Here is a 26223-nt window from a genome sequence, read left to right as displayed (position 1 = left end):
TTCTACACGCGTTTCCCCAGCCTAATAAATGTCAAGCAGGGTAGAATTTAATGAATACAGGTTGAGCGACTTTGGTAATGGGAGGGGGGACCTCGTCTCTGCATTAGCCTAAGCAAACGCTCCCGTAGGCAGAGTAGGAGCGAGTGTCTTTGACCTTGTGTGTTGCACTGACAACTTGGTCACGCATTGCTGGATGGCATGGGGGTCGACATGTCGACGCTGGAGGAGGACCATTGTAACGATCAGGGTTCTTGTTTAAAAAATGGTTCTTATTTACTTACTGTAAATGCTAACATCAGAGCACTGTTTTCTGCAGGTTACATTGATTTATTTTCTCTAGTTTTAGGTGACAGTTGGTATATGATTCTCACTAGCCTGTTTTTGTCTGATTGATGCATTTGCAACAATCAGACAAAAAAATTATAATAATAAAATCCTTAACAATATGCAATTATAAATGAGACCCTAGGCCGAGGTCTTATTGACCTTTGAAAAATAAAAGGTTTTCCTACTAATAATAATATTGTGTAAAATGGCCACTGCCTGAGGACTGAGGAGCTGGTGCTCTAAAAAGGTGCGCTCAGTAGAGCGCAACTTTCCACCAGAAGGCATATCCTAATTATAACAAAATGTATGCAGTTTAATTTCTATCTACAGACATGGAAGAATATGTGATTACCAGTTAGTTTTACATTAACTCTACTGTGTTGTGTTCCTCTTGGATATCCAAATAACATGTTATTATCAAATAGAAGAAATATGATGCTGACTGGGTTACTAAGCCACACGCACGCACACACCCCACACACGCGCGCACACACACACACACACACACACACACACACACACACACACACACACACACACACACACACACACACACACACACGCACATCAGTGATATTTTATTCAAACACAATATAACATAAATACAACACAATGTTGTATTGTTCACAATGGGCAAACAAAACACAACACAACACATAATGCAACAACAGTAACACACATGTTTATCAGCAGTGCAATTCATGGGTTTGTACGTATAAGTCGGAGTCATTAGCCAAACTTGCACATTGTCAGTGGAATATTGCCAACTCAAACACATGACGGACGCCACATCCACGGTAATGGCTTCCACTCAGTACTTGGGAATCTCTGCACTGCAGAGTTTACTACCCTAAGACCAGAGGTCAATATCGGCACCCTGGTCGTTGTCTACTTCAGAGGTTCTCAACCCTTTCAGGCGCGACCCCCAAAATAATGATATTTTAACTGTGGACCCCCCGACCCTGACGAGCACTAAGAGTTGAGGCATTACATTTTGTATAAAACGGTTCTATTACAACGCCTCGCAACGCGAGGCCTTGTGAGCATGTAGATCGGCTATTTTCACAATTTCTGCCTCTATTATTTGACAATTTGGCCAATGTTTAATGAGTCATTTCAGAGGTATTTAAGTCCTTAAATTGTCACTTTAGAAATGTGCAGATACCCTCTATAGTCTATATACACTTAAACTTCATGTTGGTTTGTTTACTGTTGAGTGAGAAAACAATGTTGCACGTTAAGCTAATCATCTGGAAAGACCTTAAAGTAAGGAAGGCACTCGCGTGGAGGGCCCTGAACGGCATGAACAGTGTATGGAACTCTAACCTCCCCCGCCAAATCAAACTTAGCTTCTTCTTTGCAACGGTGGAGTCTGTTCTCCTCTATGGCAGTGAATGCTGGACCCTGAAGCCAACCCTGCAGAAGTCTCTAGACGGGTGCTACACTAGAATGTTGCGTGCAGTACTCAACATCAACAGGAGTGCACATGTTACCAACAGGAGCCTGTATGAGGGAATACCAAAGGTAAGCGAGAAAATTGCCACCAGAAGAATGAGACTAGCAGGACACTGCCAAAGACACCAGGAGCTTCCAGCCAGCAAATTGGTACTGTGGGAGCCAACACATGGGCACCGGTCGCAAGGACGTCCCACAAAAACATACGTGGACGTACTCAAGGAAGACGTAGGGACACAGAACACCAATGAGCTGGCCAGATGTATGGAGAACCGAGATGACTGGAAACAACGATGGAGGGCTCGTCTGAGGACGACCTAGATAGATAGATATAATCATCTGGGGACCCCCCCAAAATAATTTGGGGACCCCCCTGGGGGTCCCAACCCACAGGTTGAGAACCGCCGGTCTACTTGTCTGTCCTATAGGAATCCACAAAGCTGTGGTAGTCTACTGTAGTTTTCCATACTGTGCCTGGCTCATCCTCTCAGTCCGCTGTCATATGTTTGTAATAGACTGGCTCTAATAGGGCCAGAGCAGGCTTTACACCACATTAAATAAAGGAAGACCTGAGCCTATTGTTCTGCTCAGCTGACAGAGAGTTGGATCAAAGTCATGGAGGAGGAGGATGAAGAAGAGAGAGAGAAAGAGAACCAGGAGAGACTGGGCGTACCATGGGCACCACGTAAAGAGAGAGGACAGACTAGAGCACTGTTTCCCAAACACTGGGTCGGGACCCATTTGTGGGTTGCGGACACATTTTTATGGGTCCCTTAAAGTTATACTGTGTAAGTTGCTAAACTAGTGGTCAGTCGCGGTATTGCTTTTTTCGGCCGTTTTTCGCCCGGAGTCGCCGCGGACCACCGCCGCGGACCACCGGAGCGGGGCCGCAAACCACCGCGACCGATACGAATCCGTAGAGGGGTAGAACGTAATTTTCTGACCAGGATTTGGGGAGAAAGAGGTTAAGAATCCTTCACCATCGTAAACACTGGTTGCTGAGGGAGGCTACTTCCTGAAGAGACGGCAGACACGCTGTGATTGGCCGGTAGTGTATCATGTGTGTATGATCCGCGATGTGATTGGCCAACATATACACAACGTATACAGATGATGCAGATGACGTAATTTAGCCGCGAAATCGGGTCCCCGGCCAGGATCATAGAAAACATATAAAGAGAAGGCTTTAGAAGCTGAAAATAACGGAGTGGGTGTTCTAAAACTTTAGCGATTTAACAGTTAGGACAATTTTAAGATTTGTTTTATAAAAAAAGTTACATAGTATAACTTTAATTTTTGGTTTCCTATATTTAATTTTTAATTATTATTATTTCAAAAATATAAAAAAAACTACAATTTTCATGAATACAAAAAATAATCTAATTTAAAAATCCATAAATTAGAAAACAACAAGAAGAAGTTGTGAAAATAGCTGATCTTGTAGATCTGCTGTTTTTGCTAATTATATGTTTGTCACAGGCAAACGTATAATTTATTTTTTGGGAGCTAAAAGGTTTGGGAACCACTGGACTAGAGAGAGAGGGAGAGGGGTGGAGCTGGAAGAGGGGAAACATTAAAGATCTGTTTCTTCACTGGCATGAATAGAATCGTTGAGTATATCTTAAAGTTATACTATGTAACTTTTTTTATAAAACATATCTTAAAATTGTCCTAACTATTAAATCGCTAAAGTTTTAGAACCCCCACTCCGTTAATTTCAGCCCCAAAAGCCTTTTCTTTATATGTTTTCTACTTAGCCGTGACAGGGGCGGGATTTCGCGGCAAAATGACGTCATCTGCATCATCCGTATACGTTGTGTATACGTTGGCCAATCACATTGCAGATCATACACACACTATGATCATAGCTTTGTTTACGCTCGCTGGTCTAGAAGTCTAGCCTGTAAACTCCCCAACGCCGGTCCGCAGAGGGACACGAGACACCTCCACGGATGCGTGGCGAGGCGGGCGAGCCGGCGAGGTGGACGCGGTGGTCTGAAGGCCCGGTCCGTGGCGAAAAACGGCCGAAAAAAGCAGACGCGACCGCGGTTTGCTATAACGCTACTGACCACTAGTTGAGCAACTTACACAGTATAACTTTAATGTCTGTTGTGTTAACTTCACTTAAGCCCTCTATAATTGATAAGAACGGACCTAAGTTTGCGCTGTACTGTCGGTGCGTTCTTTTTTTCCCTCGACACCAAAATCTCTTTGCCAAAATGTGCAGATCTACAAGCTCACAACGTGTGTCGTGTTGCATGAGCTTTTTCCACAAATGTTTCCTCCCTCAGAATAGGGATGCAAGGGTTCAACTGGTTAATAGACTCTCTTAATTTGAAATTGACCTGATGACTTTTTAATATGACTGTCTTTTCTTTCACGCACCCTCTCTCTCCATCTCTCTATTGATCGCCCTGCTTCTCACCGTTCTTCTCATCTTCTCTCTGGTTCTCTCTCTCCATGTGTGTCTGCGCCATCCTGCTTCTCACCCTGTCTCTCTCTCTCTCTCTCTCTCTCTCTCTCTCTGGTTTCTGGTTAGTTTCAGACAATGTGGATAAGCAGACTGTCTTTAGAACCTTTTTCTCATGGAAATACCATCTGCAGGCCTCAGCCATGAGCTCATTCTCACAGGCCTGGCCAAGCTGGGCTCACACAGCCCAGCCCAGCCTACATACACACACACACACACACACACACACACACACACACACACACACACACACACACACACACACACACACACACACACACACACACACACACACACAGTCACGCACGTACACACACAAACACAACTGCACCCGCATACAGACACACACACACACACACACACACACACACACACACACACACACACACACACACACACACACACACACACACACACACACACACACACACACAACACTGTCACTCCCACACATGTATTACAGAACATGCGCCAACACACTTTACAGTCTGTCTCAACATTTTTTTCTCTCCCAGTCTATCTAAAATCTAAGTGGTGTTACACCTTCATGCTTGCCGCACGCACTCACGCACGCACGCACGCACGCACGCACGCACGCACACACACACACACACACACACACACACACACGCACAGGCTTACAGCATTCACAGCACATGTTATGCTCTGTCACATTAACATTAAGGCTGTTGTTATTCCCCCTCAGTCATAGAGCTCCACCTATGTCATATTTATAGTATCTCTACATTTCATTCTTACACACTGTTTAATAGCTTAACCTTTCCCACACTGCAAAACCACAATGAACTTGAATAGTGTTTCTGTTGAAATCCCAGCAATTCAATGATGTTCCTCATACAGCATGTAGCTGGTCTGTGTACAGACTAGTGCATGCACAGTCATAGCTGAAAAGTATTAACAAGCTTTTGACTAAATAATAACTAGTGGTGGAAGAAGTACTCACATTTTTTACTTAAAGGAGCTATAGACAACTTTTTCTTGAAAAACGGATGCTAAAATAAAAATAATGTTTCGAAAATATTTTATAAAAAAATAAGCTTCATATATGTGTTTCTATTCAAAAATGACCACAAAAAGCGTAAAACAATGATAAAATAATAATTTTGGCCATTGTCAGACCGACACTTTGTTTACATTCTAGTCTATAGACTAGGATGTAAACAAAGTGTCGGCCCTACAATGAAAAAGTTGACTATAGCTCCTTTAAGTAAAAGTATCAATACTGCAAAGTAGAAATACTCTGTTACAAGTAAAAGTCCGGAATTCAAAATGTACTTGAGTAAAAATATGAAATTGTTTCATCAAAATGTACTTAAAGGGGAAAACCACACATTTTCAATATTGAACTATGTCATTAATATACCTTAAAGTATTGATTTTGGGGTTTGTATTGCAAGTACACCGTGATCATCACGGTGAACTTTGCATAGGTCCTCTAAGGTATATTAATGACATGGTTCAATATTGAAAATAGGTGGTTTTACCCCTCATTAGAGCAGGGGTTCCCAAACTTTTTTGTCTCAGGGCACCCCATAAATATTTTTTTAATCCGAGGCACCCCTACATTATAATTTTCACTCCCTGCACCTTATATTTATAGCATATCGTCGTTGTCGGGTGGAAACATTGTATGTCCAAAACCGTTGGTTTTCTATTTATCATCTATAAAATGTACTAAACTAGTGAAAACAGCAGATCTACAAGATCTACAAGCACACAACGCCTCGCATTTGATGCCTCTGTGCGCCTTTTGACGTGTTTGACGCGTTGTACAGTAAACTATACTGTACTGTAGCTACTGTACTTGGCTACCGCGGTGACGAAAAACACTCCATTTCCCAAAATGCAGCGCGAGATCACATGACCGGGAAGTGCTGTCTCCCTGATAGACATGCATGTTACGCTGCTGCAGAAAAGTGCATTTTTCTCCTAATCTAGCTTTTAAATCACCTTCATGTTCAAAATGTGGCCTTTTCTACCGGCCGTTACAAAAGCACTGTGGCCCACGATTGTTTAAAAACGGTCCTAACTGAAAGAAAACATTATCGTGATAAACAGGACATGCTTGGATTACATTTACTCTGATTACTTTTGTGCCAGGAGGGCCTCAAAGGTTGGTAAAATGCCGGGTTGCCATGGGCACCTGCCGATTAGATGTTGAATAATCCTGGGCATGCTACCAGTTAAAGTACCAAAAGTAAAAGTAATAAATAAAAAATAGAATAGCAGATCTACAAGCACACTACAAGCACACAACATCATGTTGCGGCTTGTAGATCGGCTATTTTCAAATTGCCAAGGTATAAAATAGGGCTAAAGTGGTTTATGTATGTTTTATAATATTATAATTTATATCTGTAAAGTAACTAGTAACTATAAGTTTTCAAATAAATGTAGTGGGAGTAAAAGTACAATATTTAGATCGGAGATGTAGTGGAGTAGAAGTAAAAGTATAGGAAATTGGAAATACTCGAGTAAAGTACAAATACCTCAACATTGTACATTGTACCTCAAGTACAGTACTTAAGTAAACTTACTTTACACCACTGATAATAACTACATTGGATCCAATGGATTACATATATCCACTCAACCAGGTGACATCACTGAGCACCTGTGTGTCATTTACAAATAAAGTTAGTTGATTAGTGCTGTTCCCTCTTGAATGTTATGGCCCTTTGTTTAAAAACTCTGGTAGATAGAAGTTACAACTGCACCGCTATGCTAAATTGGATTTCAGTCATCCAAAGAAGGTCGTCATGACCTTGCAGTTGAGTTCTGAATCCCATTAACCCCATGATGTGAGATCTAAACCCTAGCCGCGACCTTTCACTCTGAACACACAAAATATATGGGTGTACATGTAAAGGGCTATGGTGCCCTGCGAAGGTGTGTGCGTGCGTGCGTGTGTGTCTTCCATCCAGTACCTCTAGCCCTGACAGTGAGCGGTGTGATGCTGTCCAGAGGCCTGTAGGCCGGCGTCTGCTCTGACATTTATGGTCCTATACCTCTTCATTAACACCAGCTAACAGCCACAAACGCTGCTTTGCCTGGCTCCCAGCCCCTGTGTGTGTGCTGGTACTGGGGGGTACAGTGCTGTGTGTCTGCCTGACTGTCTGACAAGGATGTCTGTGCGGGTATTTGATTATTCCGTGTGTGTGTGTGTGTGTGTGTGTGTGTGTGTGTGTGTGTGTGTGTGTGTGTGTGTGTGTGTGTGTGTGTGTGTGTGTGTGTGTGTGTGTGTGTGTGTGTGTGTGTGTGTGTGTGTGTGTGTGTGTGTGTGTGTGTGTGTGTTCTGTATGTGCCAGAGACTATTCTACAGTATGCCCAATTGCTTTTGTTTCATTTCGGTAGGCCAGTATGGAATGCACTGGATTGATAAATAAATGTCCTATTATTTTTCGGTTTGTTGAACCTACTAAAGAGGAGCACACACTGGACACTGGCAGCTACGCAGCGTCGCGGTATTGACGTACGTGAAGTGCCACGCGGTAACCCCAACTGGATGCGGCGCGCTGCCACACAGCATATCCATTTCCCCCGGTGCGGAGAACCATGGGAGAACATGTTCACCGCGCGGCAACGCTGGAAAAATAGAACAGCGGCGTATTGGCGAGGCGGCAGACCCGCGTCTGACGCCACCGGTGTGGGTTAGTTTATTGAAAATAATGGGGCCGTATATTTTGATGCGTCGCTTCCGCGCATCAAAACAAGTGAGAACCAAATGGACCCTAACAGGTCCATTTGGTTCCATTTGTACACTGTCAGAGTTAAGGGGAGACCTTGGCATTTGAAAGTTTGAGAAACACTGTAAGGTACTAAGAGACTGGCGCATCATGACATCAGGATATTAATCCTAATGTAATAATACAATAATAATAAGTGTCTGTCTGTCTGTCTGTCTGTCTGTCTGTCTGTCTGTCTGTCTGTCTCTGTATTGTGTCTTTCTGTCTGTCTGTCCAGGCTGTGGAGGCTCAGATACGGAGTTTTGGACAGACTCCCTGCCAGCTGCTCATAGAACCACACCCACCTAGGAGCTCCGCCATGCAAGTGGTTAGTAAAAGCAACACACACACACGCACGCACATACATTCATGCACCACAGGGGGTCCGTGTAATGGTGATATCCTGAGTTCAGCTGCATCTCAGGACCTCCATCACATCACATTATCACTCTCCACCCTGAACCACTCCTTTTCCCATGTCCTCCTCAGGACTGTCATAAAGGGAATCACTGCTATATTTTCAACACTACATCCAAACCCTGCGAATGGATGACCCCGGATGGACTGACAGTTTTGTTCATTTTATAGGGTAGAACAATGTAGAACAAAGTGTTTGTGAACCACTGGTGTAGAATATTTGTTTTAGGGCTAATGTTCCATTTGCATCCGTAACACTAATCCTGTAACTCAGTGAATATGAAAGATTGTGGCTGTAGCTGAGTGGGTAAAGATTCCGTCTGGTAATCACAAGGTCACTGGTCGCCTCCTGGACTGTCCAGTAGGCCTGCATGTCAAATCTAGCCTGAATCTGATTTAGTTCTCAAATCCGATCTTTTGGCCCGACTGTTCACACTGCATTTGCAAGTGACACAGATCTGATCTGTGTGTTCAGTCCCAAAAGTGCCCTGCGTCGACATATCTGCTTTGGTTACCGTGGTAACAATGTAGGCGTCATGACATTTCTCTCTATGTATTTTTACATTTTTCAATTTTCCTCTGACATTGCAGTTTGGACCTTTTGAACCCATTTTCTGCCATGCTGTGAGCTATGTCTTCATATATTGCCTTAATTGTTCCTGTACATTTCTCATGTAGCCTACTGAGGCATCCCCCCAAAGTGCTAGAAAGCGTTGAATTTCTCAGTCTGTCCACTGAATGCTGATCGCCATTTCTTCTGTAGTGTAAAACTTATGCAGAACTGTTTTATGTTCATTACACCCTTGCGCTCTTGTAAATCAAAAACGCATTTCTCGCGCTCTGTAATGACATCAGTGGCGCTCGGGTCGTGCTGCAAGTGAGGTTTTGGACAGTTTGTTATGTGACTTGGCTTGTTAGATCAGGTTAGTGCATTCAGACTGAGACACATCTAGAAATCAGATTTGAATCAGATTTGAAACCCTCTGGAAATCCTCTGGATGCGGTTTCTACAAATCGGATTTCATGTGACCTGCATGTGACCTGTCTGCATTTAGACTATTTTAAACAAATCGGATTCCACTTTTGATGTGGCACAGATCTGATTCAGGCTGGATTTGGGTGGCAGTGTAAATCGGGCCTTGTGTCCCTGAGCAAGGCACTGCCTAACGGCTCCCCCAAGCACCTTGAGCTGGGTGAAACTGAATGTTCCCCACGCCATTAATTAGGGTCTACAAACCACAGCCCTTACTTACTGTAAATTAGCTGCTAGTATTAGCTGCTCAGAAGCCTAGCTCCTTTCGGAATCTCTCCCTCCGCTATGTAGCTCGAGATAAGGTTCCTGGTAAATGTCATCCACAATTGGAAAGTTGCGGGGAAGCTCCGCCGTCAGGAACACTTCTTACCTTTTGTGAACATTGTATCCAAAAAGTAAAGGTCGGCGTACCGTTCTGTCTCTCAGGTGTTTACTTCTTTAGCGTGGAAGAAAATCGAAGCGGGGTGTTGAAATAAAGAGTTTAAATTGCTGTTTTTGTGGCGAAACACATATGAATGGCCAGTCACGCATGCGCATTCCTGCTTCCATAAAATTATATCATAAATGTTGTTTCTAATCGACCAGCGGTTCTCAACCCATTCTGGAGGAGGGCCCACTTGCAAATCGGATGCTGTGTTAAGTGTTCAGATGGGTGGGCCACGAACACTTTTGTGTGTGGCTCCAGTGGGCTCACAACATTGAAATTAAACGTGTTTACTTTTAATGATGCATACTGTTGGGTTGTGATGATGTCAGTTCTCTGACATTCCTGCGTCACGTCTGTGTGCTCCTGGGTTAGGGTCCATCCTTCCTTCAGCTCTCATTGTCCTGCCCCAGACCCCCCTCTCTCTATCTGTCTCCTCCATCTGACCCTGGGAACGCTAGCTCCCGATTCTGGACCCATCTCCTCTCTCATCATTATAGAGGTGTGTGGGAAAGAGTAGAGAGAGAGAGAGTTTGTGTGTGTGTGTGTGTGTGTGTGTGTGTGTGTGTGTGTGTGTGTGTGTGTGTGTGTGTGTGTGTGTGTGTGTGTGTGTGTGTGTGTGCGTGTGCGTGCGTGTCCATTCATATTTGTACATAATGGTATGTATGCGGGTGTATTGCTGTGTATACAGTGTGTGTGTATGTATATGTGTATTGCTGTGCATACAATGTGACTGTTTCCTACGCTTGTGTGTGTGCGTGTGGCCGTGTGCGTGTGCGTGTGTGTGTGTGTGTGTGTGTAGTTGTGGATGGATGTGACAGGAGGAAAAGTGTAGTATTGGAAATATGGGCTTGATGCCAAACTGTCCACCTGAGGATGTGTGTGTGTGCGTGTGTGTGTGTGTGTGTGTGCGTGTGCGTGTGCGCGCAGCCCCTAGAGACCCTATTAGAGTGGTGTCCCTGTGTTGCTGACAGCTGGCCGGAGACCACCTCCCTATGCACGCTTACATACTGTACACACACACACCTAAACACATATAAATGCACATGTACTATACACATTACTGAACACACACACACACACAAACACACACTGTACATTATTGAAACAATTTGAATCCAGGGCAGCCTTGTATCAAATGCCTATGCATTCCTGCTCCAACTCATGCAGTATTCAAACAACATTATTCACTGAGATTTCAAGTGTTGGGCCCTGCACGCACGCACGCACGCACGCACGCACGCACGCACGCACGCACGCACGCACGCACGCACGCACGCACGCACACACACACACACACACAGCCTCTCTCACATAACATAACCGTCCTCTCAGCATACCACGTTCTCTCGTAAACCTTCTCTCCTCTGTACTTTCCATCCCTCCCTCCCCTCCTCATGACAGTGTGTTGTCAGCAGGTTGGCATGTGCCTGTGCTGGTGGTAATGATATTGTCAGAGTGTCTGGTTCGCTGTCAGACACTCAGGACCCCCCCATGTTCACCATGTTCAACACCCATCTTCCTTCCTCTTCGCTGCACACACTGCGAAAAATGTCTCCCTGATACATCAGGAGTTTTATGTGGCCATTGTCGGCTTGTACTGTATTATGACAATGTGGGTCCTTTGGAATCAACCCCTTTAATGTTACGTGCACTTTGTTATTTTTGTTTAAAACAAACATGTTTTTTTTTAATAAGTAAAAGTTCTATGTTCCAATAGTAATTGCTATAGATAGTATAGGTAGTCTCTCCAGCTCTTTAATAAACAGAACATACTTTTTCAGGTGAGTCACACATTGTATCTAGTCCGGAGACATTATCCATTCCTCAGGTTCAAATCCAATTTTGTCTGCTGATTTCTTAGTTTCATCACTACTGATTTCCCTTGTTTACCCTGTATCCTTTATGAGTTCTCTGTCCTGATTGGAATTGGTGTCATGACCTTTAAAAGTATTTTCTGTTTACTAAAGAGCTGTGAGATGGGAGACTCCTATTACCGAGCAAACACTTTATGATTATTATGGGAATATAGAGCAATTTCACACTTATTAAAACAAAAAACACATTTAGGAGTCAAATTGAGGGGCGTGGGGGCAGTTGGATATAATCATAATTATGATGTAGATCATTCACCCCTATTTATAACTGCGATATTATTGAATGTTTTCTTTGCTTGCTATTTATTGTCAATGAATTAAATACAGAGGGCTTCCAACGTAAAAAAAGACTGTAAAAGGTCTTATTTTTTTATGTTCCTTCCTTTTAGGCAGGGTGTTTAACTGTACTTGTACTCTACTATTTCAATTGTATTGACTGTTCTTGTACTGTTCTCCATTTCTGTCGAATAAAATAATCAATCAATCAATCAATCAATCAATCAATCAATCAAACCCTCTTCTTAGCGTGGTTCAGCACCAGGACAAAGACACCCTGAGTTCCTCTTCTCCTCTGTGCTTAACGGAGCCCCTCACTGCTGCTTCCTAACTGTCTATCTCGCTCTTCTCTCTCTCCTTTCATGCCATGTCTTTATATTTTATTTTATTTGCCGTCTGCCCACTGCTGCTGTCCTCTCTCCATGGTCTTCTCCTCCGTGCTTCCCCCCGTCTCTACTAACCCTCATCATACCATTCCTCATTTCATTTCTCCTCTAATTTACTCTCCCTCCTCCACATTCTGTTTTTTTATGTTGTCCTCTCTCTCTCTATCACCTCCTATTTTTCTTCTGCTGCTCGCTATATTGCCCTGTTCCCCTCCTCTTCCTTCTCCTCCTCTCATCCCTGGCGGTGTTTCTATCTTCTCTGTTCCCGTCCGTCCATCTCTTCATACTCCATCGCTCCGTCTGTCCATCCCTGTGTTGAACAGTATCTTCTCCTGCAGACTCCTCTGATGTTCACGGAGCAGATGCAGCAGGATGTCATCATGGTTCTGAAGTTCCCGTCCAACTCCCCCGTGACTCACGTATCCTCAAACACTCAGCCCGGTCTGACCTCGCCCGCCATCATCACCGTCACCGCCAACCGACTGTTTGCTGTCAACAAGTGGCATGGATTGGCAGGTGAGATAGGAATGTGTGTGGAGATGTAAAGAAGAAAAAAAAAATGTGTAGAATATATCTAAAGTATCATTTATATCTAGGCTACTTCTATAAATAAACCTTTTGTTCACATGAAGGCCACATGGGCAAAACATCAAGGAGCAGTTTTGCAGCGTGGGGACTCAACAACATTTTTGAGAATCTTAAACACATCAGACGTATGGGCTTACTGCTTAGAGTAAAGTATTGTTAGTACTGCATGTACAAACTTATGCATATCTTTGTCTCTTAGTGCAGTCCAAGGATAGTGCACGCACATCCACGTCAATATCTACAGGTGCTCGAAGGAAGAGTAAAACCCAAAAGTGCAAGACATTGTCAAAACATTGTTCTTCTCAGTAAACAAACAGTGGGAGCATATTGGTGTGCGGGTAGGATAATCTTTTGTACTTGTGTCCATTAGTGTCACAGCTTGACTTCTGACAGACAGTGTGTTTGTAGCCTCCAAAAGACAAGCCATAATTTTAAATACCCTCTCAGGTGTCTATCATACTTCATTATCGTCCCCTTTGCCTCTCTTCTCTCTCTCTCTCTCTCTCTCTCTCTCTCTCTCTCTCTCTCTCTCTCTCTCTCTCTCTCTTTACCCCTGTGTGTCTGTTCTCTCTGAGTGGTAGGATTGACCCGTCTCGTCTCAATAGGAGGGACGGATGGACTTTGATTTGGGAGATGGCTGACTGTCTCTCCCAGAGAGGGGGATCACGTTTGACACGTTGAGCGGCTAGCGTTTAGTTTCATGTCCACCTCCATACATCAGCCTTTCACTTCAGCCAGACGCGTTCAGTCAACATCCATCCCACTGAACGGTGATACCTCTCGAGTTTATGAGCGCACGCTCATCAGCGCAGGCGAAATTTCACCTATCCTGGTTTCATATTGCCGAAACTGACGGGCCAAGTGAACTGGACTAATGGCGTCGATGGGATGTATTGATTGCGTCATTGCTTTTGTAATTCAATGCTTTGCAGTTGTAAAAGAGCAGAGAAAATAAAGGTGAAATCAGAATCACCGTATAGCCAGCGGCAAATTCCAAATGGGAAAAAAAAGCAGCACGTTTGAGTCGACTTTCTGAAGTGAAGGATCTGTAAATACAAGGAAAAGTCTCTATGCCTGTTCATTCTGGGCAATGAAGAAGGGCGTTTAGGGGCTGTATTTTCTTTCATTGTGATCTGACTATTAGTCACTGTCAGCTATCACTTTGTATTGTGGTTTGCAGTTATTAAATAATATTTTTTATTCAGGGGAGGAGAACTATGGAAGTGACGTTTTGATTGTGTGGTCATAATTTTTAGTGTCTTACAGTGAAGTGAAAGCCAACAGCTTCTTTACAAGACCATGTCAATGAAACTCTAATGCTTGCTCTCTCTCTCTCTCTCTCTCTCTCTCTCTCTCTCTCTCTCTCTCTCTCTCTCTCTCTCTCTCTCTCAGGTCATCAAGGCTCAGCAGTGCAGGACCAGCAGTACCAACTTCCAGTGGAAATTGATCCTCTGATAGGTATGTTTGTGTGTGTGCACGCGCACGTAACATTTAATGCATTTACGTGCACAGGCTCATACAACCGTTGCACGATTATTTATTCATGCTGTGACTCCCATGCAGAACTGTACTGTATATGAGAGTGTTGATGGCATCTCACAGCAGTGTGTCCCTGGACAGTACATCACCGCTGCCTTCTGTTATTCTCCTTTTATCTCCTCCTCCCGTTTTCTCTTTTCCTCTCCTTCCCTCACCTTGCTTTTCCTCTCCTCTCCTCATGATATAGTCTCTGCTCTCTCACACTGAACCATTTGCATGCAAATTGGAATGCGATGAGCTGTGGCCTGGGCAAGCATTTCATCATCAGCCACCCCCCATAACACACACACACACACACACTCACACACACGCGCGCGCACACACACACAAACTCTTTCCCAGCAAACACACAAACACATTAACACACAACCGCCTCCCCAGTACACGTATGCGCGCACGCACGTACACACACAAAGAACCCCCCGCCCCCGCCCACCCTTCCTCAGTGCTGTCCATCTCCCCCTCTCCTCCCCTCCCTCTCCTCTCTGTGGTTTAATTTGCGGGGGGCAGAGGGGCGCGTGTCAGCAGCAATGAATATGAATGTGGTAATAATGTGTGATTGAGAATGCGCCACTCGCGGCTGTCAGGACAATATGGCCGCCTCTCATCCCTCACGACTTGTTGATGAGCAGGAGAGGAGCGGCGAGCCGCTGAGTGATGCACGAGGATGCTCCAATGGAAGCAGGGGAGAAGAGAGAGAGAGAGAGAGAGACTAGCTGTGTCCCTGACTCTCTCGGTCTCTGTCTCTGTCTCTGTCTCTGTCTCTCTCTCTCTCCGTCTCTCTCTCTCTCTCTACCTCACTCGGCACCCAAGTTCACATCCTTCATTAGTTTATTTTTTTTTACATCACCCCATGTCTCTGTCTCTCTCTCTCTCTCTCTCTCTCTCTCTCTCTCTCTCTCTCTCTCTCTCGCGTCTTAGAGTTCTCTGTTTCGTTTGTGTTTGTTCTTCTCATCTCTCAGGATCTGTTCCACGCACGCAACCTTTTTTGTTTTTTTCTAAGGTTTGACTGGTGAAAATGTCCAGGGCTCATTCTCACGAACTCATCTTTATCCTCCTCCACCCAGAGACAACATGCACTGTTGTTCTCGTGCGCGTGCGTGAGGCGTGCTATGAGCGAGCGGTGTTAAGAAACACTGCTTTCTTTTTGTAGTATGTGAGAATGTGTACATGTGTATGTATACAGCTCAATTTAAATGTATATTTTATAATCATGGGCAGTGTTTGTGTCTTTCTTCGGATTTCCATGTCATCCTGGTTCTTTCTTAACATTTTATTACAACTAAGCATTAATTATTATTATTTTAGGAAATTGTGCGTGTGCACATGAGCGTGTGAGTTTGTAGGAGGGAGGGAGGCTGTGTGTCAGTTATGTATGTACACTGTTAGCATTCCAAGAGGACTCTGAGCTAAACACAGTAAATTGTGGCTGAGTGTCGGGGCGGCCGTGGCCAAAGGAAATGTTGATAATGGGTTGAAATATTGGCGTTGTCGGGCGTGCTGCTCTTTCTCACAATGCCTACAGGCTGAGCGGCTCCCAACACCTGCTCCTCAACTATCTATGAACGCCTGGCCGCACCACTCTTAGTTTAACTTAACTGAACTAAATAATTTACCCTTACAGGTTATGCATCTCAACAGGTCTCCAGTTTGGGGTGGTTAATGTGGTTAACGTTTCTTAGGTTGAATAGCGATCTGGGTATAATCGTCAATAGTATCCCGCTCTGCCACGAGTGAGGAGCATATATTTTTATCTTGGTCTTAAGCCTGATTTATACTTCACCATATGACGGTGTGCCTGCGTGGAGCTCTGAGAAATCGCTGCTCGGTGTGCCAGTTTCCTGCCCTCAAACTAGCGACCTTTGAGTTAAACTGACAACAAATAGTTTTCTATCCATGAGGCTCAGTAGTACTCTGTTGTTTTAAATACTTAACCTTAGATTATGCTGTTTCGCTGCAACTTGAATGATAATGCTTTCGCGTAGCTTGGAGTGTGGTTTGAAGCGGTTGCACAGTGATAAAACATACACAAACTGGTTCAGATAAGATTAGACATGATATGGTAGGAGAAGATAAGCTATGAGAACATGAGATGAGGTGAGATAAAGCTAATGGCTGAGGAGAAATTTGTACGTAACATAAATACATTACGAGAAATAAAATGGAAAGACTACACGTTTGTGCCGTTAAGATAGAAAAATACCCCAAAGTAACTAAAAAACTATGCAAAAACAAAGTACACCAAATATTAAAAGAAAGGTGCCTGGAGGAAGCAAGAAGCTCAAAGGGCTTATACGTGGCCTCTACCTACAGTATGTATAACAACATTGAAAACATGAATAGAACATGATTTGTAACAAAATATGAATACATAGAATTACAAATAACATGGTTGCAGTATAAAAATGTCATCTACATAATTGAAATACCTGATTATACCTGATTATCCATGACAAGATTACTGATAATAATTAGTCAACATAATTCACATATCTGATTTTACGTCACATACATGTCTTGAATAATAGGTTGGCCATTAGATAGACCACGACATGGAGGAACCTAATAAAACCGCAAAATGAGATTACAAAGAAATGCAGCCCAATGCAGAAAACGAAACATCAGGGAGAAGAGAATGTATGTTGTGTTCCCCTCTCCCTCCTCACTAACCAACCTTTAAATAAATCGTCTGAGCGAGATGAATTTACAGTGTGCGTTCTGTAGCCGTGTGCATATTCCTTGCAGGCCGCGCACACGCCATCATTACTCAAACTCTAAGGCCCTAATGGAAAATGTGAAGTCCCGGTACACTTAACCTTCCTGGATGTTTTATGTATTCTCTCACAAATCTTCTCTGTTCTGTGCGGTGTGGAGGTGTTTACAGGGGCCATACATAATGGTGAATGTGCTGATAGACCAGATAGTGTTTCGTGTGTGAACTCTTTGAACAATGCTGATGTTTACTGTTGGCTGACTGGTGTATGTGTCATGTCCGTACGTACGTACACTGAATGTATGCCTGCTCCCATTGTCTCTGGACTTCATTCTGTGCTCTCCTCTGTTGTTCACATTTTATCTCATCTCATTATGTTTCATGTTGTGTGGATCTGTGATAATGAATCTCTTACTATTCCCATTATGTTATTTCTGACTCCTCTCCTCTCCTCTCCTCTCCTCTCCTCTCCTCTCCTCTCCTCTCCTCTCCTCCCCTCCCCCTCCTCAGCCAGTAACGTAGGCAGTCACAGGCGTCAGATCTCGGATCTTTTGGACCAGAGCATCCAGATCAGCTCCCAGTGTTTCGTCATCACCGCTGACAACCGCTTCATCCTGCTCTGCGGTTTCTGGGACAAGAGCTTCCGTGTCTACTCCACTGACTCAGGTAATAGACCTGCACTATTACTGGGCCCAAGTATTACTTTATACTAGGCCACACTGCTACTCCCTGACTGCATTAGACCAGGGGTTCTCAACCTTTTCAGGCCGCAACCCCCAAATTAATCATATTTTAACTGGGGATGCCCCCCCCCAACCCTACAAGCACTAAGAGTTGAGGCATTACATTTTGTAGGCGTTGTGAGCATGTAGTTTGTCTATTTTCACAATTTCTTTCTCTAATATTTGATTATTTGGCCAATGTTTAACACTTTGCAAGCCACGGGGAGCCCCTTAATATTAAAATCGGAATATACCAGACATCTGAGCAAGGAGTCTCAGCCGCGCCGTCTTTTACCGTACTTTGTCATTAAAAACGAAATAAATGATTTTTATCCGAAAATCGGCGATCGTCTAACCTTCCCTAGTCACCACTCGTCCATCGATAGCGCATGGCTCGTCTGACATGAAGCAGAAGTGACGTCAGGTCCATTCCTTCCAGAGGCTCCCTAGCAGCTACCCATTTACTGTTTATACACAAGTGCTAGTACAGCAGGAGTGCTGCGGGCTATGCGAGCGAAACTGTTCATATCTACTCTTGAGTCATCCGTGGATTATTTGAGCAGACATTTACGTGAACGGATCGCGCACGCGAAACGCACGGGGAGTAGACGCCTCGGCCAAAACAGCCACTCTATCCCAATGGAGATCCAGATAATCACGTGAGCTAACGACCTGGGGATTAAAAAAAAAGAAAAAACATCGGCGCAGTCCAAGAAGGACGGGTGGCGGGCTCATGTTTATAAACATAATATTATGTCTCAGATCATAATACAATAATAGAAATTTCACGGCTAATCTACAACAAGCCATTCTATTTCGGCTAGCAAAGTGTTTAACTTATTTTAGAGGTATTAAAAAGTCCTTAAATTGTCACTTTAGAAATGTGCTTATACCCTCCATAGACTTAAACTTTATGTTGGTTTGTTTAATTTTGAGTGAGAAAACAGTATTTTGCATTAAGCTAATCATCTGGGGACCCCCAAAAATTATTTGGGGACCCACAGGTTGAGAACCACTGCATTAGACCTATATCACTGTCCATATCATCTGTTACCCAGGTAATTAGAACATTAATAATGTCCTTATTACATGTTAATAGCCCATATAAACACTGACTCAGGTAGACCGTTATTATTGTCCCTATAACTAACCTATATAGCAGTGGTCTTCGACGGTCTGCTCTTTTTTACCTCTACACCAAACCTATTTGCCGAAAATAGTCGATCTACAAGCTCTCAATGCCTCCCGGTGCTAGGCGTTGAGAGCTTGTAGATCTGCTATTTTTGGCTTAAGTTCTCCCCAGAATATGTATGCAAGGGTTCAAGTTGTTAATTTAAAATAATTATCCTTTCACACAAAGATTTGGGGGGCCCCCTGTAGTAACTCCTGTTGAAGACCCCTGCATTAGAGAATTAGACCTTTATCATTGTCCCATGCCATCCCTGGCAATCCTTAGCCTGAGTGTGAGAAGGTCAAATTGGTTGCTATTGTACATCCACATAGACCAGGCTGACTACATATCACCAGCTAGCTTTCAGTTGGCCTAGATTTCATTGACAAAGAACAATTCTGCACTCGCATTTTCCACTCAAGTTATCAATGTGAATATGTTTACTTACTATACAAAAAGATATCTTCTCTGAATGGTACGGGTGTCTACTGTATATGCTGTTTATATACTATTCTGCAATAGAAAGCGTTGAACCACGTCCTTTCCGTTTAGCTTTTTCAATGTAATCACAAGTCTGTTTTTTTTAGGCGTGACCCCAGTATGTCCAGCTGTTTTTTTTATAGTAGGATGATGTATTGTCTCACAAGTGATATATGTGATTGTTCATGTCGACACACCCGTCAGACAAGTCAATGGAAACCTAGCTACTGACACACACACACACACACACACACACACACACACACACACACACACACACACACACACACACCCCTACACACACAGAGCGCGCCAGCAGGTCAAGGGTCTTAAATGAGTCTGTCTTGAGGCTTGTCTCTGTACTGCGGTCCTCAGCTTTCTGTCCCCTGCTCCTATTCAGACTGCTACCCCACACACACACACACACACACACACACACACACACACACACACACACACACACACACACACACACACACACACCTATAATACAGCCAGCGTTTCAATTTCTCTGGGCCACAGCCTCTGTGTCTTCTACTGAGGAGGGTGTGGAGGGGGGGCGCGGGAGAAGAGAGATAGCTCTATTGTGTGGCTGCCAGCGGCGGTGTGCGAGCCTGGAAACCTGCAAACACACGCTTCAATTGCACAGCGTTCAACAGCTGCCACCCGCGTCCCTGAAGCCCCGGGGTTAAAGAACAGAGGGGGTTTATCAATTACACCCAACTGATTGGTACACGTGCACAGAACACGCAGCCGCATATGCCTGTGTGAGCAATTGAATTTGTGTGCGTGTCCGAGGAGGACGTGTATGTATAGACGGGAAGTTGTTGTGTGCGTACGCGCATAGTTTTTCAACTGTTTTCTCAATTACTTGATTTACCAATATTTACGACATTAACAACTGACCCTTCGCTAAGCTCTGCCCCTTGAATGGAACATCATGGGTTTTCCCCAAATAAATTAATTTTATAATTTCAATGAGCGTCGACAAGGCCTGCTGTAGCCTGTGCACTGGAGAAATGTGCATGACTATTTCAACAAACTAAATACAGGCAACTGTTATCACTAGAAAGATGGAGAAATGGCATCTAACTAATACCAATCAACAGTACGTTTGCTTGCCTTTATTGATACGATAGTATGTTTACAGGAAATGCGGAGAGTGATGGTGAGTGACATGCAGCAAAAGCCATAGGGATTCGGACTCGAACCAGTAACGCACTGTCAGGCTACTTTGGTGCTTGGGTGCCCGGACCGCTACGCCAGCAGTCCGGGCCAAAACGGCACATATCTAAACGTGGCCAGGGGGCACGGTGGCGCAGTGGTTAGCGCTTCGCCTCACAGCTAGAAGGTCCTGGGTTCGATTCCCGCCAGGGGACGCTGTGGGTGCTGGGGGCGTGTTTCTCCCTCCGCGTCATCAGCGCCCACACCCTAGGTTGGGTCGGCGATAGGGCCTTTCTGTGTGGAGTTTGCATGTTCTACCCGTGTCTCCTACGGTAGATACCCTCACAAAAACATGCAGTAATCCTGGTCTCAATAATGCCTCCCCCTGGCCAGCCGGGGCGCCTGATGGAGGGAAAAGGAACTGGTTGGAATAACGTGTTCCTTCCATGCGCTACGTCCATCCCGGGGAAATCCCCCCTGTCAGGTGAAAAGAAACAACTTGGACTACTCATGCATTGAAGGACGCATGAGGTCAGTCCGTTGTTTCCACAGGCGCGGCAGAGGGATAGCAGAGCCCAGGATTACATAGGCAATTGGCACTGGGTGAAAATGGGTTGCAAAATCGTGGGATAAAAATTATATATAAAAAAAAAAGACGTGGCCATGAATCTACAGTGAGTCAGGATACACCATGCCAAAGTAACCAACAATGTCAACACATAAGGAGAGTTTTACATTTGTTTGTTTTAGATGAGTTGTACCTTTTGTTAGGATTAATGCCATTAGTATTATTGCCATCACCTAGGCGGGTGAGTAGTGTAATTTTCCTGACGTTTAGCTGTGTGTGTGTTCAAAGACACCGCCACTGCCTTGCAATTTCAGTGCAGATTTCTGCTTGGAGAAATGGATGAAAAATTGGACAATCACTATTTTGGAGGAGGGGCTTAACAAAGGGTCAATTACAAATTGCTCTACAGTGTGTGTGTATGTGCGTGCGTGCGTGCAATTCCTCGTGCCCGAGCACTCGACGCACGTCCGTGAGCAGACGAGCACAAGTGCGCAAAGGCGGCGCGGCGCATGGCAGCCATTACGTCGTCCACCCACCCATACGTTGAAATCATTACTTATTCTCCAAAGTTTATAAAGATGTCAAACATTTTACGTCTCGTCTTGACGCGTGGAGCTCCTCCGTGGAAGAGTTTCAAGTCGGCGTTCTCCATCACTGATGAGATACAAGTTAATTACGGTCCGGACAGCAGCATGGAGGAGCAGACAGAAATGTCATGTGTTGTAAACTGCGCGGTGTGTTGACTTCCAGAGGTCACTGTATGGGGAGTGTAATGAGTATTAGACAGCTCAGCGCAGAGCCAGGGGCCGGGGGAAAATCTGACAGCAATTAGCCTCCTTATATATACACTTGGTAGACACAGAGTGAGGACATGTGCACAGGCTGGCTGAGCACGTACATAGACACATGCACGCACGCACGAGCACGTGCATGCGCAAATGGTACGTAGAGTTTGGTACATAGACAAATATACTAGGGTTAATTGAACTAATCAATTTAATCAATTATAAAAGAGAATCGATTTTAACGACATAATTGTTTTTTAAAAATAGGAGATCTACACGGTCACAATGTGTTGCATCGTGATGTGCAGTAAGCTTTTTGGAGCTGTGTGAAGCACAGGCTCCCTATACGTGGCCGTGTGGGTCTGTCTGTGTGTCTGTGTGTCTGTCTGTGTGTCTGTATGTAGCCTGAACTTCCTAAACTTCGGCACGCTACTAGTCCCACAGTTTTGCCACCACACACTCGCGCCATTTGTCAAATCGACCGGCTTACTCGGGAATCGTGGGCTAGTAACTTGCTAAGAGAAAGGTTCAATAGTTTAATTGATATTAATTTATTAGTGAATTAATTTTCCCCATTGACTTATAATGGGAATCGCAAAAACTCACATTCAATTATTTGTCTCTCGCAAACCATAGGGGCTAGAGTTTCAAGACTTGGAGAGGAGGTTCATAATGATTTCAAGGATTAAATAAAAAATAATTGTGTCATTTGGCCGCATGGTGGCGCCATAACACCCCACTTTACGTTTTGGCCTGTAACTCTTGAACCGTAGGTCGGAAAATTAAAAATATTTTTTCCCTGGATTCCTTGGGTCATGACGCATCTCCCCATATAGGCCACGCCCATTTGCGCCCTGATAGATTTTCCACCATCTTGAATTTTCTCCAAAACACACTTTTTGCTCCTTTTCCTACATATTTTCTTCAAATGTCACAAAAATCGGTACACATGATCCACACACACACACACACACACACACACACACACACACACACACACACACACACACACACAGCTCCACTTCACACGGGTGTGATTTTTTTAATTTATACATTGGGGCTTAAAGGATTAGTTCACCCAAAAAACTACTTATTTCTATCAAAACCCATAAAATAAAAACCCATCTTCAATCTTCAATTCGAGATTTTTTGTTTTTGTCGCATTCATAATTCAATAATTGATGACCGGGTCATCGGTCAATAGCGCAGTAGGTAGGAGACTCTTTCGGAGACTCCTGCCGGTCATCAAAATATTGCTTCTAGTTTATTTGATTAATCTCAGAATAATTGCTAAGAAAAAACATCAATAGTTGCAGCCTAGAACACACAGAGCTACACAATGTACACAACGTATTGAAGTTTAAAATATTGTAGATACATTTTATGAATATAATGAATCCTTTGTAATACGCATTAAGACATAATATATTGAGATATGGAATTCATATACTGTGCATATTAGGACTGGATGTTTTGATATTGTTTTATTGTTTGCTTATAATAAATACAGATAATAAATAGTTTTTTTTTATACTTTCTCACAAACTAATTTTTTTATTTATTCAGATCTAATGAAAAAGAAATGATGTGAGAGTGCAGAGATTAGTGTGTTAGAGGAGGTTTACATGCTTGCAAGCCACTGTGTGTTTGTGTACCACTGATGCATCACATGTTGTGTGTGTGTGTGTGTGTGTGTGTGTGTGTGTGTGTGTGTGTGTGTGTGCGTGTGCGTGTGTGTTGTGCTCTCAGGTAAACTCAGTCAGATAGTGTTTGGTCATCGTGACGTGGTGACGTGCCTGGCCAGGTCAGAGTCCTACATCGGAGGAGACTGCTACGTCCTGTCCGGCTCCAGAGACGCCACGCTGCTGCTCTGGTACTGGAATGGAAAGCACTGCAGCATCGGAGAGAGTCCAGGCAGTAAGAACACACACACATACACACACACACACACACACACACACACACACATGCGAATAGATGGACATACGCATGCAGACAAACAGATGTGTGTACGCACATCTGCGCCTTCGTGCACACACACACACACACACACACACACACACACACACACACACACACACACACGCACAGAGGGGTGGGTATTCTTAGAGTGCTGTCTCCGTAGCAGTCAGCGGCGACTGTGTGATTTACGGCCCCTCTCTCTAAAGTAACAGCTAGTTTCATCTAAGTAGACCAGGCCTTCTGCAGGCCAATTGGATTTCCTAGCACTGCTGCACCCCGAGCGGGCTCTCACTAATGCACTAGAGAGAGAGAGAGAGAGAGAGAGAGAGAGATAGTGTGTGTGTGATCAAAGTAAAATTAACATTCGGGATTTGACTGTGTGTATGTGAGAAATCAGGTACCATTGTGCTTATGTGAGAGAGAGAGTGAGAGTGAGAGAGAGAAAGGAGGAGAGACGGGGCCCTCAACCTGTCCTAATGTGAGTGAGTGAAAGTGAGAGCCACTTAGAGATGGCCTGTGTGACGTTGGGGGTCGGCGACCGCCACATGAAAGCCCGCGGCCGACCACGGGCTCCAGGGTCAACGGCCGGCCCATCAAAGTGAAAAATGTCACAGGACGGCCCTTCACGTTCCCATAACATATGGAACCAGCCACGATCAAAGGGACGAGCGCACATAGCCGGGCCCTTAGACTCCTCGGTGCTAATTTGGCCGGCTTAGATGGGCCCTACATGCTGTTAAGTGCTCCGCTACAAATGGGCTGAAATTTATGACAAATTGTGATTTGGATAATAAGCCACATCGGTTGTTGATTTGAGGGACGGGACTTTAGATGGCCTTTTGTCACTTACCTCATACAGTACAAGCTGGCGCTGTGATGCTGGGAAAGCTAGAGGCTTGTTTTCCTTATGCCCACAGTTTGTGTGTGTGTGCGTGCCCTACAGTATTTTTCCTCTGAAAGAGGATGCTTGAATGCGGTCTGGAGAAGATGTATGCATCTAGCAGACTAGGATTCCATTTGCTACCATTTTTAATAGTGTCACAAGCCAGGCATTGCATATTCACTTTTAAGTCTATTGCCACATTATGAAAATGTGGTATAACACACATATGTACAATAGGAATGTTCACAATTTGTGATTTAGATATAGACATAATTGTTTTTCATGAATTTATGAAAATGTTCTCTCCTGGGTCAATTGTGTGTGTGTGCGTGTGTGTGTGTGTGTGTGTGTGTGTGTGTGTGTGTGTGTGTGTGTCAGTTCAACTATATCCAGCTTTAATTTTAGTTCTGCATGCATACAGTGAGTGTGTATCAGACCAGGCTTACTGTAGCGTGCAGCTGTGAGCCAAGAGCACAGCCCTTCACCACCACAATGTGATGCTCCATTGACCCAGACCACATGGTGCTCTTCACATGCATTGTGTGCGCACACACACACACACACACATTTATTTCTCATCCAAACACCAACAAATGTAGAAATAAAACTCCCCAGTCAGACACACGCACGCAAACACACACTCACATACACACAGTCATACTCATACATACTGTACATCCCACACACTTCATAAGTTTGACACGACTGACTCTGCAAGCCCTAATATGAACATGCACACATTCACAGACAGAGTCAGCGTCTGCCGAGTACTCGTGAGGCAGGGGGTGGGTGCGCGCGCACACACACACACACACACACACACACACACACACACACACACACACACACACACACACACACACACACACACACACAAGTTGTCATGGTCTGCAGCACTGAAACCAAAGTACATAACATTCCTCAGACAACACTGCCATCTGCTGGTCAAAGGAGAGACTTAAACTGGACACTAATTGCTCAGAGTTGTTCTCTGAACACCCACTGTTGAGAGAATACACGCACACACACACACACACACACACACACACACACACACACACACACACACACACACACACACATACACCAAATCATATAATAATCATAATTTTGTTTACAAATCCATCAGGAGACCGCAGTCTTTAAAAGATGTATTCAGAATGCAGGCCTCTGTTGTATTTATGAACGTAACCCTTACCATTACTTTATTAAACTGCAGTAACATTTGGCATGCCGT

General features: G+C 44.2%; 1 protein-coding gene across 5 annotated transcripts in view; it reads left to right on the top strand.

The window, feature by feature from the left end:
- Positions 1-26223, top strand: part of lrba (LPS-responsive vesicle trafficking, beach and anchor containing) — a 359744-nt gene that overhangs the window by 315651 nt on the left and 17870 nt on the right. For all 5 annotated transcript variants that reach the window (XM_080722061.1, XM_080722063.1, XM_080722062.1 and 2 more), the window contains 5 exons: positions 8237-8326; positions 12750-12927; positions 14392-14457; positions 17762-17917; positions 23891-24058. In XM_080722061.1, the coding sequence (XP_080578187.1) occupies positions 8237-8326; positions 12750-12927; positions 14392-14457; positions 17762-17917; positions 23891-24058 (658 nt within the window). The remainder of the gene's footprint in view (positions 1-8236; positions 8327-12749; positions 12928-14391; positions 14458-17761; positions 17918-23890; positions 24059-26223) is intronic.

Source organism: Nannobrachium achirus (genome assembly GCF_963921795.1).
Source record: "Nannobrachium achirus genome assembly, chromosome: 3".
Classification (NCBI taxonomy): Eukaryota; Metazoa; Chordata; class Actinopteri; order Myctophiformes; family Myctophidae; genus Nannobrachium; species Nannobrachium achirus.
The sequence above is the reverse complement of the archived record's forward strand: the minus strand, read 5'-3'. Positions and strand labels throughout refer to the sequence as shown.